Below are 15,398 nucleotides of genomic sequence, written 5' to 3'. Positions count from 1 at the left end.
AAATCACAGGAAATATCACTAAAGAGAGATTAGGTTCTTTACTTCAAAAACAATTGCAAAACCTAAGCTTTTCTTTGCAGATATTTGTTATCAAATAAATTCAACAATGAATGTAAGATATACAAGTCTATAGATGTTTTTCTTTTCAAGCGTAGGTGATGTTCTACACCAGTGTTTCCCAAACTGTGTTCTGTGGAACCTTAGTGTTCCACAAGGCTTGATAGATTGAAAACTACTGGAATAATTAGTAGGCCACCACATGAATTAATCTCCCTAAAAAAATAAGCACAGTGTTCCGCTCAATACTCAGAATGTGCGAAGTGTTCCGTTCAGGAAAAAGTTTGGGAAACAATGGTCTCTATAAAGAAAGAGATACTGATAGATTGATAAGTTCATCTTACTGCTACTGTAATTAATCCTCATGATAACACAGCTGTACAGCTCATGTACAAGTTACTTGTATCCTCATGAAATTTATCATTAAATTTTAGTTTCTCATGTCACATCTTTTCATGTAAGCAAAAATGATAAGATTACAAGAGAACAATCTCAAACTACTAATCAGATAGACGACAAGAAAAGATCATCCAAGGTATATACTGACCTAATCTGGTAAACAGCTTTCTGGCGACTAGCAACAGAGCCTGCAACAGAGAAAATTATTAGGATGCTTTTATAGTCTCACTAGATGACAAATATTAATGTGTTTTTTATATGTTGAAGACTTGTCAAGTACATTATAGATGAAAATAAAATTGATAAGTTTCCCTTTCAGACCTATATAGGAAACATAAAAAAGATCACACTACTGTTAACCTGTTCAAGTCTTCTAGCTGCAACTGTCAAGCTTAGTAATAACAAAAAAAAACAGACATAATAAATACCAAAAGAAAGTAAAATTTTAAAAGTATAACAACTACAAATATGTTGTGTTATTGCATTATGAGTTTTATTAATCATCACAAAAGTGATCTTGTAGTAAAACAAAATTAAACACATAGCATTGCATCTATTCATAAATATTTAGCCTTAATAGTAAACACTATTTTTTTTTAAACTTTAGTAGCCTATAAGCTAACACTTGATTATGTAATACATTAATTTTTTATAACATTATTTTTTAAATGGATAAAACTTTTTTGCATCAATGTTTTTAAAATATACAGAAAAAAACACTCCTTTTTTAATATAGTCTCCCCTGTTGTTTTTTTTACTATTATTAGTGAATAGTTGTTAAAATGATGTATTATTTAAGAAAAAAAAGCTTGAGTTTTTTTATTTTAAAAATTAAACTAGTTCACTTTCAGAAAACAAAAATGGACCCATTGCAACAAAACTTTGCAAGATCTAAAAGATTTTTTAGTTCTTGCAATCTAAGCAGGACGGACAGACAGACAGATCACGCAAAACTAATAACAGCTATTCCCCTTTCAGAGTCTGCTAAAAAGTAAAATAAGCAAAATTTTAAACCCAAACTTACAAATAGAAAAAAATTTTTATAAAATACCAAACATGGAAAATGCCTGCCCGACTTAAGAAAACCTATCTTCCCTTACCAACAAGAACAACTCACTAAGCACATGGATATGCACAGGATGTAATTATTTTCCTTATCTTTTTTTTTTAATCAAGACATTTGCGCACACACACACACACAAAAAGAAAGAATGTTGCAACTAACAAAGTCACCTGGGTTTGATTTTTCAACTTGCGTTCATTCTGGAAGGCTAAAGTGCTGGTCAGTACAGTGGCTGTGTACTTGAAACACTGGAGTATGGTGTCAATGTCCTGCTGAGTGAACCTGGGCACAGAACAAGAAGTTCATTAAGTCAGAGGTCTATTTCACTGTAACAGTGATGTTTTATAGCGTCACTGGTTAAAGACTGTTTAAGAGGATGCTTAAATTAGTATTTCCAGATGCAAATATAAGATTTAAAAATGCAAAGGTGTAACAATATTAAAACAAGTTAAACACATTTTTTAAACTAAAAATTAATCATGTTTTTTTGTTCTACTTTGTTTTACAATTTTTTGAAATGTTTTTTAGAATTTCAACCCTGTTCACATTTTAAGTATACCTGCATTCCATGAGAAAAGAAATTAAAGCAATTTTTTTAAATTCACATATTTGATTGATATAGTAATTTAATACAGTTACTACATTTCCAATCTAGCTCTGTGTGACATTGCTAACTGGAAGTATCAAATGACCACCTCCTATTATCCACTTCACAAGCATTTGTTTTGTTTCATAATTAAATTAATTCTGGCACACTTATGACCACTTACTGTTCATTGTTTGACTTGTTGACCACACAGGCCAAAGCTAGCAGATCCTTGCTATCACTCACACAGACAGGCACACACAACAATGTGTTGATCTGCCGCCTGATAATTTTCTCCACTTCATGCCTCCGTTCCTGTTGATAGAAAAGAAGAGCTAATTCAGATTGTTTCTAGGATGTAACACTGTAGCACCAATAACTCCTTTTCTTTTACCTATCCCTTAGTCTGTTGGCCCGTTTGGGCACCAAGCAAGATTTGTCGATCATCTTTCTCCATTCCTCCCTGTCTTTTGCCTTGGTTAAAACCTCTTTCAATGGTAGGCCCATCCATTCTTTTATGTTGTCCTCCCATCGCTTTCTCTGTCTGCCTCTTCTTCTTTTTCCTGCTACTGTTCCCTGAAGAAAGGTCTTTGCGAGCCCCGCAGATCTTGAAATATGGTCATAGATTTTAAGCTTGCGTTTTTTTACAATAGTTAGCAGCATCATGGGGTCCGATCGCTGTAGTAACCTTGTTTCTAATCTCTTGGTTTGTGATACTGGAAAGGGGTAGTACCTTTGATGGTCTGGCATGCTACACCTTTAGGTGGACGGCCTCAGTGGTCCCCTTCCAACCCCTAAATCTCTCACATGTGGCTCCAAGCGCCATGCCCTGGAAAGCCCTCGTTACACCAAATGAGATAATGACCAATAACTCATCACTACACAAATCTAAATGTCATCATCTATTGTTTAATGACATGAAATTTAGACTTGGTGAGAAGTGGTTAACTGGCTAGATATGGCTAGAAATATAGACCAGTGTTTGTAGATGAAATCTACATTAATGCATCTTCAACTAAAGCATATGGCAATTACAAAAATAGCTTTAGCCTTACATTTTAAAATTCATTCCTAAGAGGTTCCTTTCCTTAGAGAAAGTTGAAACATATTCTTTCTGAATTATTATGCTAAAAAATTACTCTTGTGTGTGTTTACATCTAAACTACATTCCTAAGGATATTTTCTCAGAATTTGAAAGATATGGCCAACTTAAAAAGCACACAATTGTGCTAAGAAGCACTTAAAATTCATTGGAAAAGATGTATACTGGTCCATCAATGCCAAATGAATTTAATTTTATATGGACTCTTCACTAATAAATAAAAGAATTCAGGGTTCAATGTGTCTTAGATCCGGTACAAGCAAGATTTGCTCAAAGTGTCACTAAAAAGTGCAATATCAAGGTCTTAATCATGACTATAACAATCGAGGCACTGACCTATGTGTTGTTATTTAGAATATGAGATACTTCAAACAAAGATTATCATTCCAATAGTCTTCATGAGATGACAATTTGACAGGTTTAAAAAACTTACCACAGGTATATCTGCTAAAGTGATAGGCTGTTTGGTTTCAAGGGCTTTTGCAAAACAACTGGATGGACCCTGGAGTGAAAATTACATTTGATAAATGCTTTTTAAACCATTAGATTTTAAATGAGACAAAATTATGCCACCTTACTATCAGTTACATAAATCTCATTGCATATAGTCTAGCCTAGTTTGCAGTGTATACAGTCTATGGGACACCTAGCACAGCTAATATTATTTATACACAACATTACATTCCAAATTCAAAAACCTGTCTCCTAACCTGCATGTCTGCATAATACAGATGATGAAGATATGTGCCAAGATAAAGTGAACATTTCCTAACATCTCTACATACAAATGCAATGACACAAATATGTTGCACATTTTGTTTGCTACAATTGATTTACATCACATCCACATCTGCACAATTTGCTTTTCTCCGTTATAATTTCTTGGTGTTTGCTATCAGTGTGTCAGTAGTTGGTGCTAGAGCATATGTTCTTTATTAGTTATCTTCTTAAGAGGAGCTATGGTCAATCAGTGTGCTGTGCCAGGCTAAACTTGACTAATATACCAATTACGGTCTGATGACTGTATTATTGTGGCCACCGTTGGGCATGAGTGTATATGGTCATGGGCATGTAGTGATATTGTAAGTTAGGGATTGATTCATTTAATGTTGACTAATAGCATCATATATATAGTGCTTTTGATTTATTATTGTATGATTTGTGTCAGACAAAATCATTTCATTGTTAATACTCATTGCCATTGAAATGTTTAAAATGGTAACCTCATTTCTTTGCTTGTATATTTGTAATTGAGTGTTGAAGCAAAAGGTCGAGAAGAGCAGTCAGTGCCCAGGTGACTGTTGAATATATGTTGGTAGCTATACATATATGTATGGATATATTTGGTGGAAAGAATCGGGTTTAATCTTTTACTCTAATAAAAGGTATCCTATTCAACATTGTTAATGAATAAGGAATGAATAAATTAACATGTGTTCTTTTTTTTTTTCCATAAAAATAATCATTGTTTCTATATAATCATGTCCAACACACCAAGTTAAATGTTGTAAGAAAAATGTGAAGGTTATTAAGAATTTCAAGGAAATAATTTTTGAAATTAAGGGGACACAAATTCTATCAACATTGAATTTAAAGCATGGGACTTTTTAAAATTTACCAAAAAAAAATGTTACAGGTTCCAAAGTGATATAATGTTGGACTGCATAAATATCAAAAGAAGTCAATCTTTCCAAGACCCAAGAACAAAAAGTGTCTATGAACCTAAGTACTTACTGCAAATCTTACTTCCTCTTGTAAGACAGTGTCTCCCACAGCCTGCAGAGATAGCAATAAGTGAGTTGAGTAACAGAATGTACAGATAATAGGACGAGTTGTCTGGTATGTGCTTCGGTCATTTGACTGTCATCACAATGGCAATAAGGTTAAACCCTGCATGATGTCATCCCACGCATGAGGTTTGGACTGGGACTTGATAATCTTCATTTCAGAAGGAGCTTCTTAGACTGAAGTCCAATAAACAATACAGTTAAACAATCCCTGATACTATTCAATCTAGAAATTCTCTAGATAGTTCAGTGAAAAGTGAATGAGGATAGAATGGCAAATAATATAAGTTGAAGGGGAAAACAGAGATATCATAACAGAATGACTATCATAACATTATGACTTAATTCCATAAAGAGATGCTATAAATATTCAGTTAGCCAAGTGATCTTACTCACCAAAATCAAATGTAAAAAATGATCCAAAATATACCCAAGCAATAATATCATGTCTTATGTTTTACATATTTTTATATGTATTCAGAAATAAAAAAGAAAAATCAGGTGCAAACTATTACTCAGCCCCTACTGCTTGAATTGGGCGATTTACCTGACAAAACAACATCTGCGTCTCAGGTACTACTAGCAACAGGAAACCACTTTCTGCATCAGTATGGCGCTGAAGCTGGAAAAAAAAAAGTAACATAGAAATGAATGACACTCCTTCCAGATTGATGAACTATACAATTACAAAGTCATGATTCTAGCATTAGATATCAGTTGATGTAGACCAACATTTTTCATAGACCTTTATAAAAAGGGGGGGGGGGGTTTATGAATGTATTTAAAAGTCTGCCTCTGCCATTTAGAACTTTCAAAATTAAAAAAAATGTTTATGAAAAGCTATTTCTAAGATATATACAATACAATAAATACAATTTGTGCAAACATTTCAAGTATGAAGAAGGCAGACTTACATATCGGACAACTTTTATCTCCAGCTTTGCTGCATCTGGATCATTAAGTTCCCCTGAAATTGACACACACAAATAACAAGATTTAAAACAAAGCAGTTTTAAACAATATTATGTGATAGTGTTGACATCAAGTATGAAACAGAACAATTCAGAGATCATTGGTTAAACATTAATACAATTGCAAGGCTAGCACTTCAACAAAGAGTGTAACATGTAACATATTCTATAAGAACAACCAAGGAAGAAGAAAGATGTCAAGGGTTCCATAAAATGCCATCAGTGATTCTCTACTCTGCTAAATGTTTATCTATAGTAGCTCAAATTAGGTTTAGGATTGGAAAGGGAAAAGTTCCTGACAGATTACATGTACTATGCTGTTTGTAATAGATATAAAAATTTGAACAATTATAAATTAATGTTTAGAATGTTCTAGATTCTCTATTATAATGAACTAGTGAGTTTATATTTCCAGATGACATACTAGGATTTGGATGCCAAAATGAAAAGCTACTCTATCTCCTTTGTCAGCATAAAATGGCAGTGTACAAAACAAATATATATATATTATCGCTTTTATGTAGCGCTACTTTCATGCTTAGCTACTTTCATGCTTATAGCATGCTCAGAGCGCTTTTGGTTCAATCTCATTTGTGAACCAGTGGGGGGGGAGGGGGTATCTAGGAGTTGGTTTTCCGTGCTGCCTTTAGGCGCTCAGTAAACACAACTCTGCCCGAGTCGGGTGTCGAACCTCGAGCCCCCTTCTAGGTAGCCAAGCCAAGTTCAAGTGCACTGGGCCTCTCGACCACGCTTCCCACTAATAATGACATTCTAGTTAATGTCCATGTGGGGTGTATAGAGGTAAAGCTTTTTGTTAGGCAGCTGCACTGGACTGGACTAGGGTATAATAAAGTGCTTCCCAAGAGCACTTAAGGCTAACTTAGGAATCCACTTTTGTTTGGCATCTCTAATACCTAACTGGCTTTAAAAGAAAACACATATGGAGAACTTGAACATTTGAGCCGCAAAAGAAAAGTTGCATCAATTGTCCACAGTAAGATTTGCACTTTTTTTTTCATTTGAAAGGTAACTTATTTGACATTTGTGTGAGGAACACACCAGTGATTTAAGCCCCATCACAGTCTATTGGCTGAACAAAAGAAAGGTGCACACTATGAAAAAAGGAACTTAAATCAGAAAATGGTAATGTTTGCATTATATACAAATTTGTAAGTAGCTACTAGGTCATTATAGCATTGTGAAATACTGTACTCCTCTTTAATGTATGGACTCCCAAAGATTGATTAGTAAACAAAGCACTGTGTAGGTAGGGGCTATTATCAGCACAATGTATTTGGAGAGTAAGAAAATATAGTTTGAAAGCTTGCAGTGATATTCTGACCCTATTGTCAACAACTCTAGTTTTAAACATTGTTTCTAAACATTATAATACAATTTAATTAAGTGATACTTTAATGGACCAAGAAAGAACCATGATTTAAAATATAGTAGTGGATCTAGAGAGCTTTCGCTTTAAACTTTAATGAAAGGGAAAACATGTATTTCTTTCAACAAAGAAAAGACAGAAAAACATACAGACATCTTAAGAGCTGATCATTCCTTTACATAAAAACAAATTGTGACACCTCTGATTTAGCTTTCAGCTCAACACAGAGTGAATCAATATAAAATTTCTGAAGTTAAATTTTGTGTTTACAAGAATTTGTGTGAATGAAATCTTAGCTGTAATGGATCATTTATGTCAGTGTTGTTACTGAAACACTCCTAAGATTTTTGGAGCACATATAGAAAGTTACTATTCCTGCAGTTCAGGAGTTATAAGCATACTGATTAGTGAGCTTAAAGTTGAATGTAGGTGTTGTGATATTATGTTATGTATTGCATCATTGTTTCTGTCTTGTTGAATTTTAGTGTCTTTACTCTTACAAAATAAGAACTTGTCTCTATTTATTTACAATTATGTTGATCAATCTGCTTTATATTAACTCTCTATCAAAACAAACAGTTGTGTTCTACTGTTAAACAGAAGACATTTGCAGATGTAAAGTCAGATATGTGACTTGATGACACTGTCACAATCAACTTAGCCTGAACACAAAGAAGCCGATTTGTAGACTAGCTCTCTTAGTCTTTGTCTCAGTCTAAATATAACCATATTGCAGAACTAGTTCCCAATCTTCCTGTATTTATTTTTTAAATACAGGACATTTAGGTGACTGTTTTATTTACAACAGGATTGCAACTATTTTTAAGCACATTTTTCTTACTGTACATAGTGTATAGAGGTATTGATTCAATCAAATATCCCGATTTTTTTTCCTGCTATATTGAATAAACATGAAAGTGATGCTTGTGAATATTTCCAGAACTTTCTTCCTGATAAGCACCCTGTACCAAGATAACTCCAAGATTCTGTAACAAGATAGTATTGTCATAACTCCAAGATTCTGTACCAAGATAACTCCAAGATTCTGTACCTTCGATGAGGTCCAGTAGGGAATCGGCGCTTGCATGGGCGCTGTCCATCCCATTGATTGTTAGAAAGGCTTTTATCCAACAACCAGGCCCGGACATGAGATTCCCTATCCAGTGATTCTGTCCCAAGATAGTATTGTCATAACTCCAAGATTCTATACCAAGATAACTCCAAGATTCTATACCAAGATAGTATTGTCATAACTCCAAGATTCTATACCAAGATAACTCGAAGATTCTATACCAAGATAACTCCAAGATTCTGTACCAAGATAGTATTGTCATAACTCCAAGATTCTGTACCAAGATAGTATTGTCATAACTCCAAGATTATGTACCAAGATAGTACTGTCATAACTCCAAGATTGTTGCATCAATTATACAAAGTATATTTCACAGTAAGTATGGCACATTTTACATTCTGAAAGGTAACTTATTTGATATTTATGTGAGGTAAACAACTCAAGTAGGATATCAGTGATTTAAGCCCCAGTGACAGAACAGAGTGATCTAAGAGAGAATATATTTAAATAACATCATCTGGTATTTGTTGAACTTAAAAAGAGGGAACACCAGAAACTTCAGACTTGTGTACAGAAGTAATGACTTAACACTGTACACAACACAACTGAAGACAAGATCAGGTCTAAGATTTAGCATCAGGTGTGCAGGATGAAGGGGTAGTGATCAGGCTAGTAAGATGAAGTCAGTCATGTTTTGAAGGAGATTTAGTGCAATCATGTAGTACCTACCACACAACTGAATCAAGGACAGTAAGTTGGATATATGAGGTGGTGCATTCTCTTTAGTCAAATTATTCTTCACAACTTCATAAGTAACTGAAATCTGAAAAGATAGAGATACATACAAAATATAAGCATACATTTGGGAATAATAAGTACACACTTAGGGGCAAGCTGGAAAAAGTGGGAAATAAGTTGAATGTCTGCTAGATTAGAATCAAATGGGCCCAGCAGTACAGTATGGAAACTATCACATTTTTATTTAGCCTAAATATAAAAAAAAAATTAAAACCTCATGTATTTAGTGCGTATTTAGTGCGACTAAAAATTTTGTTTTATGAAGATCATGTCATACTATTATTAGTGTGTCAGAGGAGTAGGTGTAGCAATGCCAGAGAAATATTTTACACACAGTTAGTTCCTACACACCAACTATAGCTAATAATAATAACATAAAACTGAAGGAAAAAAGTTTAACTGTTCAATAGTTGGAAGAGGTGCACCAAGACTATGATCACCATCTTGTGCTAGTTAAGGTAATTAAGGAATACTGCGAGCTTATATGCGGCAATGTACCTAGTTCCTCACTAGATGCAGCTGTTGGCATTCCAGGTGTGAAGGTTGTTCATTTCTATTGAACTATAAAGCCTTAACATTGGATGGATTTAAAGACCTGTACCGGTGGTCTTGTTACATGATGTTTTTAACCATTTTATTGCTTAATTACCATACTTAAATTAGCACCTTTAGAAGATGTTAATGGTTAGACTTCTTCACAGATTAGCTGTTTTATTTTTGCAAACATGCTTACAATAAGATTTCATTCTAAGAGACATCAAGTAATCAGACATTCTATTGTTTCATTTCTAATCATTTATTTTTTTAAAATGGATAATTAAATAAGGATTTTTAGGGCAACCTTGAGTCCGCCTAACTCTAATGAGTACCTGACTAGTTGGGGAAAGTAAAGGCAATTGGTCGTTGTGCTGGCCACATGACACCCTGCTTGTTAACCATTGGCATAAGAAACAGATGATCTTAACATCATCTACCCAATAGATCACAAGGTCTGAAAGGGGTACTTTACTTTTTTTTCTTTTACTACTTTCTTCTACTTCTAAGCATTCTCGAACAAAACTGGTTTCAAACTCCAAACTGAAAGCTCTTACTGTCTATACCAGGGCCGGTCCTACAGGTTGCGGGGCCCTATGCGAAACGGATTGCGCTGGGCCTAATTTGTGATAAGGATAATAAGTGGAAAATTAAGATTTTGTATTAGAAAATAAATTCGTCTTTGCATTTATTCATACTTTACTAAGTATAAAATCACTGTCAAATTAACTTTACGAGCCATCTACAGTAGAGAGTAGTTTTCCAACAAAAAGCCAATAAACATTCAGATCTGCCTTTTAGATTTACTAACGACTCGCAAAATATCCCTTTTGTTTGTTGTTTTTTTTATATAAGAGGTCGAGATAGATTTAGATCTATTCTAATGACTATTGAAGTAAATTAAGTATTTGAAGTTCTTGTTTGGTTAAAATTCAGCTTATTATTACATTTTTATTAAATGAAAGCTGACAATGCCTTTTTTTTTTTTAAATCGAGAGTTGTATTGGCGTTTTCCATATTGAATGAAACATCAAAATGACAATTTTGTCTGTTTTAAGATTTGCATCACTTTTCAGAAGATTTTAATAATCTCAGGACATTTTCATGACTTTTCTTATATTTATACTTTCAGGAGAATTCCAGGAACCCTTTAATAATAAGTTAAAATGGTTTAATTTAATAATTTACACATAGAATTCGCATCGCGCGGGGCCTATGCAAGTGAGGTTGCAGTGGCCTAAGACCAGCCCTGGTCTATACAATCTTGCTCAATGTCTTGTCTCACATAGACTTCACAAACAAAGTGAAGCATCTGACCTTAGGCTCTAGGCCTCCCACGCTGTTTTTAAAGGTGAAGGGAAATATTTATAGCCTCCTGACCAGAATCTTTGGGCCAAAGGAGTTTGTCAACTCCTAGCATAAATTACCTTTTTGCCAAATGAGGAAAAACTTAAAGGAACAAATCCTGGAACCTAAATAATCCCAATTGTAGTGGTTATCATTTCTTGGATCAAATATGTAATCTAAATAATGAAAGTGACCAGATACATGGTCTTTATCTAAGACCCTGAAAAGTGAAAGCATTCTTGGCCCACCATTGTCTTTCTTAGTCTTAGATATAAATGGACTTGGGGCTGAGAGGTAAACAGTTAGTGCCAAACTAAAGGTTCCAATTCTGGTATGGTAAGTATCTAGAAGATGTTAAAGTGCTGCTAATAATCTACTGTCTTGCTTAGAGGCTACATTACTGAAAAGTGAAAACAATGATACTAAGTGCAAGCGAGAATAAAAAGAATCCGAACCTGCTTTAAACAGAGCTCTACTCTCTTCGGATCAACACTGGACAGTGAACCTGCTTGTGAGACCACCTGCAGGGAAAGTAAAAACACAAATAGTCATCACACAATGATACATTGCCTGAACATTAAAAATACAAATAAAGTTATTAAAATCCAAGATAGTGCTGGTAAGGTCATGGGCACAAAACAAACCCCATTTGGGCCGCTGTTTGAGACAAACATTCATAAGAAAGCTAAAAAAAAAAAAGATCTCGAAACTAAAAAATCACTGTTAGGGTGACAAATTTCCTAATGTATAATAAAGCTTATCATTATTTTAATTGTTATTAAGATGAAACTGACATAGTTGTATACAAACAAACTAAATCTGAGTGTAAACATCTGTGTTCACATTGTGTGTGTGAGATGTATACCTATGAACTCACCACAATAAGACCTATACTCCTGTGTGTCCCTCTCTCTGGTATAGGCAGAAGTAACACTGGAAGATAAAAGTAATCAAGGAGTCAGTCAATTACCAAGAGTAAGAAACCAACTAATAACATGATTAAAACAAATATTGACCCTGAAACAAAAACTAGATATTTGAGGACATAGTGGCTAAGTATTAGATCACATAGTTGAAAAGGAAAGGATCATGGTTTCATATCAAACGTTTCTCTATAAAGTCCCCTCTAGTCTAACAATAGTTAGGGAAAGTAAGACAACTGGATTTGGTGCTTCCTCTTTACAGATATTGACCACAAGGTTTTAATGAGAAACTTCACTGATCAGTAGTTTTAATTCTTTCTCTCCGTAATTATTTTCCATGTTCTGACGGATTTTGCTCATTTTGGTCATATGTACTTCACTGCCTTGTTATAATTAAACTTCATAAATTTTTTGTTTGTTATCAGAAAATGTTATATTTGGTATAATATCTAAGGGAAACACACACACTTTTTTTTTAAACAGCTTCAATATAGTGCAACTTTCATACTTATAGCATGCTCAGAGCGCTATGGTCCAATCTCTTTTGTAGACAAGGGGGGGTATCTGGGACTTAAGGCACTCAGTAAACACAACTCTGCTCCAGTCGGGTGTCAAATCTCGAGCCCCCTTTTTCAGATAAAACAGATTGATGTTTATCTAACCAAAATGTATTTTTGATATTGCAATTTTAAAATAAGAACTTATAGACTGTGGACAAGTGTCTTTAGAATTATTTCTAGGCTAGATCTAGGCCATATTTTATGATCCCAATTGAACTAAAAGTATTTTAATGATTTTCACAAAACTTACTATATAATATATATAAAACATATAAAATTAATTGTCATGAGCTCACTATCCCATGCAGATACAATGCAGAAAATTAATATAGAAAAATAGAGCGTTCTTTAGCTCCCACTTTTTTAAAAACATTAGTTTAGATATAAACAAAAATTGAAAATGAAAAAATCCGTATGTTTTCCAAAGGGAAACTATTCAAGATAAGCAATTTAAAACGTTTTGGGAGGAAAGAAAACAAAACAACTGACTTTTTAAGCATCGACGATAAAATCATGGATAACGCGAGAAAGCGTTAACAACAAACATAATATGTCAACAACTGAACCACACTAAAGTAATGTGCCAGTAGGGATCTAGTAGACGTTTACAACACAAAGTAAATACAAAGACTCTTTGATCTCAACACCTATGAAATACAATGAAAAAAAGCCTCCCCCACTCTGGAGCACAGATGGTGTTCAGTCAACAAGTACAATTCAATAAAGTAGTACACTAGCTCCTGCCAGCAGGTATACAATAGGCATTATTGATTAAATGATAGATAATTGAATAAGCTCTAAGGCTTAAAATAAATAGCCTATTTGTACATCCCCAGCATTCAAAAGCAGCTTAATATGATGCACTCAGATCTTGATGGTTCAAGTTTTTAGATTTAATGGCTATTTATTTTCCAAAATGAAAGGTTGGGGAGTTCAAGACATGACTGAGTTCAAGACATGACTGAGTTCAAGACATGACTATTATTCTACATCTTCGAAACGTGGCTTTAAAAAAAACAACATAAATACATTTCAAAACAAAATGTAAAAGCTGTTTCCATTGTTTCAATGTCTGATGGGACATCCAACATAATTGAATGGAAGGTGCTCTTGAGTTCAGAGAACCTTGACCCACTGACCTCGTTACTTTGATCATTATTTCTAGATGTTTCTAAATTCAATGTTTATTTTCTTAGATCAGAGAGTCAGAAAATATTTTAAGATTATTATTTTAGTACAGTCATATTGTATGATTCAATTGAAACACAAGCCAGATAGTAAGTAAGTTAAGTACCCCTTTCAGCCCTTGAGATATTTACAGCAGATGATCTAAAGGTCCTAAAAATTCAGAAATTAAAAATCCCAGTCTTCACTGAGATTCAATCCCAGGACCCTTTGGTTCAGAAGCCAAGGGCTCTACCACTCCCTCACAAGCCAGATACTAACAGAAAAACATAAACATTATTTCCATTAGGGTCAGAAAAGGAGGAATGTATGATGTACTTTTGGTAAAGGATTGAAATAAACAAAAGTAGAATTCAAAATTTGTAGAAATATGAAGCATATCCACGTTGCTGTTATGAAGCTTATCCATGTAGCTGGCATGAAGCTTATCCATGCTGCTGTTATGAAGTATACCATGTAGCTGTTATGAAGCTTATCCATGTAGCTGTTATGAAGCTGATCCATGTAGCTGTTATGAAACTTATCCATACTGTTATCAAATGTATCTATGTAGCTGTTATGAAGCTTATCCATGTAGCTGGCATGAAGCTTATCCATCTAGCTGTTATGAAGTATACCATGTAGCTGTTATGAAGCTTATCCATGTAGCTGTTATGAAGCTTATCCATGTAGCTGTTATGAAGCTTATCCATGTAGCTGTTATGAAGCTTATCCATGTAGCTGTTATGAAGCTTATCCATGTAGCTGTTATGAAGCTTATCCATGTAGCTGTTATGAAGCTTATCTATGTAGCTGGCATGAAGCTTATCCATGTAGCTGGCATGAAGCTTATCCATGTAGCTGTTATGAAGTATACCATGTAGCTGTTATGAAGCTTATCTATGTAGCTGGCATGAAGCTTATCCATGTAGCTGTTATGAAGCTTATCCATGTAGCTGTTATGAAGCTGATCCATGTAGCTGTTATGAAGCATACTCATGTTGCCATAATAAAGCATAAGCGTGTTGCTGTCATGAGGCTTAACCGCTACTGCTATACCAGTAATCAAATGTATAAATGCATATAGTGAAAACTAAAATAATCACAGAAATCAATGAGTACATTATTCTGTCACAGCTAGTTAAGTCCTAAACAACTTGTCAAAAGAATGTGAAATAAGTCATCATTAGAATACAACAAAATAATAATCTACCCCTGCAAGATGAAGCATTATTTGTTTTATTCCACTGTCAAGAAACTACTCTTTCCCTCTCCCATTTGAAGCTTATGGTCATACAATACCAACATAACACTAAGATAAGATACTACTGACATGATCCTAAGTAAAGTGGACTCACCAGAATGGTTGTTGTCATTACTGTGCTGACTTCCCAGCAACTCTCTGATGCTGTCCTGGTTGTGGTTCACACTGACTACAGTCTTCCCCTTCTGGTGTAAGATGTCACTAGGAGAAAGAGACAAAGATTCAATTGTGACAAACAACCCACAGGCCTATACTGGGACTATCACAAGACTCAGGTCATAGTCACACTCTAGAGGTTGATAGCAGGGTCCAAGAGAAATGGAGTGGGTTAAAGAAAAAAAAAAAGAAAGTTGAAAAGACTAGGTCTGCCATGTTGATCCTTAT

At 34.3% G+C, this 15,398-nt stretch overlaps 1 protein-coding gene across 6 annotated transcripts in view; it reads right to left on the bottom strand.

The window, feature by feature from the left end:
- Positions 1–15,398, bottom strand: part of LOC106057313 (uncharacterized) — a 217,775-nt gene that overhangs the window by 72,648 nt on the left and 129,729 nt on the right. For all 6 annotated transcript variants that reach the window (XM_056038436.1, XM_056038435.1, XM_056038437.1 and 3 more), the window contains 11 exons: positions 15,109–15,215; positions 11,981–12,036; positions 11,559–11,624; positions 9,154–9,247; positions 5,909–5,961; positions 5,542–5,616; positions 4,942–4,983; positions 3,641–3,709; positions 2,290–2,420; positions 1,690–1,801; positions 605–644 (listed from right to left, as the gene is read on the bottom strand). In XM_056038436.1, coding sequence (XP_055894411.1) covers positions 605–644; positions 1,690–1,801; positions 2,290–2,420; positions 3,641–3,709; positions 4,942–4,983; positions 5,542–5,616; positions 5,909–5,961; positions 9,154–9,247; positions 11,559–11,624; positions 11,981–12,036; positions 15,109–15,215 — 845 coding nt within the window. The remainder of the gene's footprint in view (positions 1–604; positions 645–1,689; positions 1,802–2,289; positions 2,421–3,640; positions 3,710–4,941; positions 4,984–5,541; positions 5,617–5,908; positions 5,962–9,153; positions 9,248–11,558; positions 11,625–11,980; positions 12,037–15,108; positions 15,216–15,398) is intronic.

This window comes from Biomphalaria glabrata, chromosome 8 (assembly GCF_947242115.1).
Source record: "Biomphalaria glabrata chromosome 8, xgBioGlab47.1, whole genome shotgun sequence".
Taxonomy (NCBI): Eukaryota; Metazoa; Mollusca; class Gastropoda; family Planorbidae; genus Biomphalaria; species Biomphalaria glabrata.
Note: the sequence above shows the minus strand (reverse complement) of the source record. Positions and strands in the feature narration are given on the sequence as shown.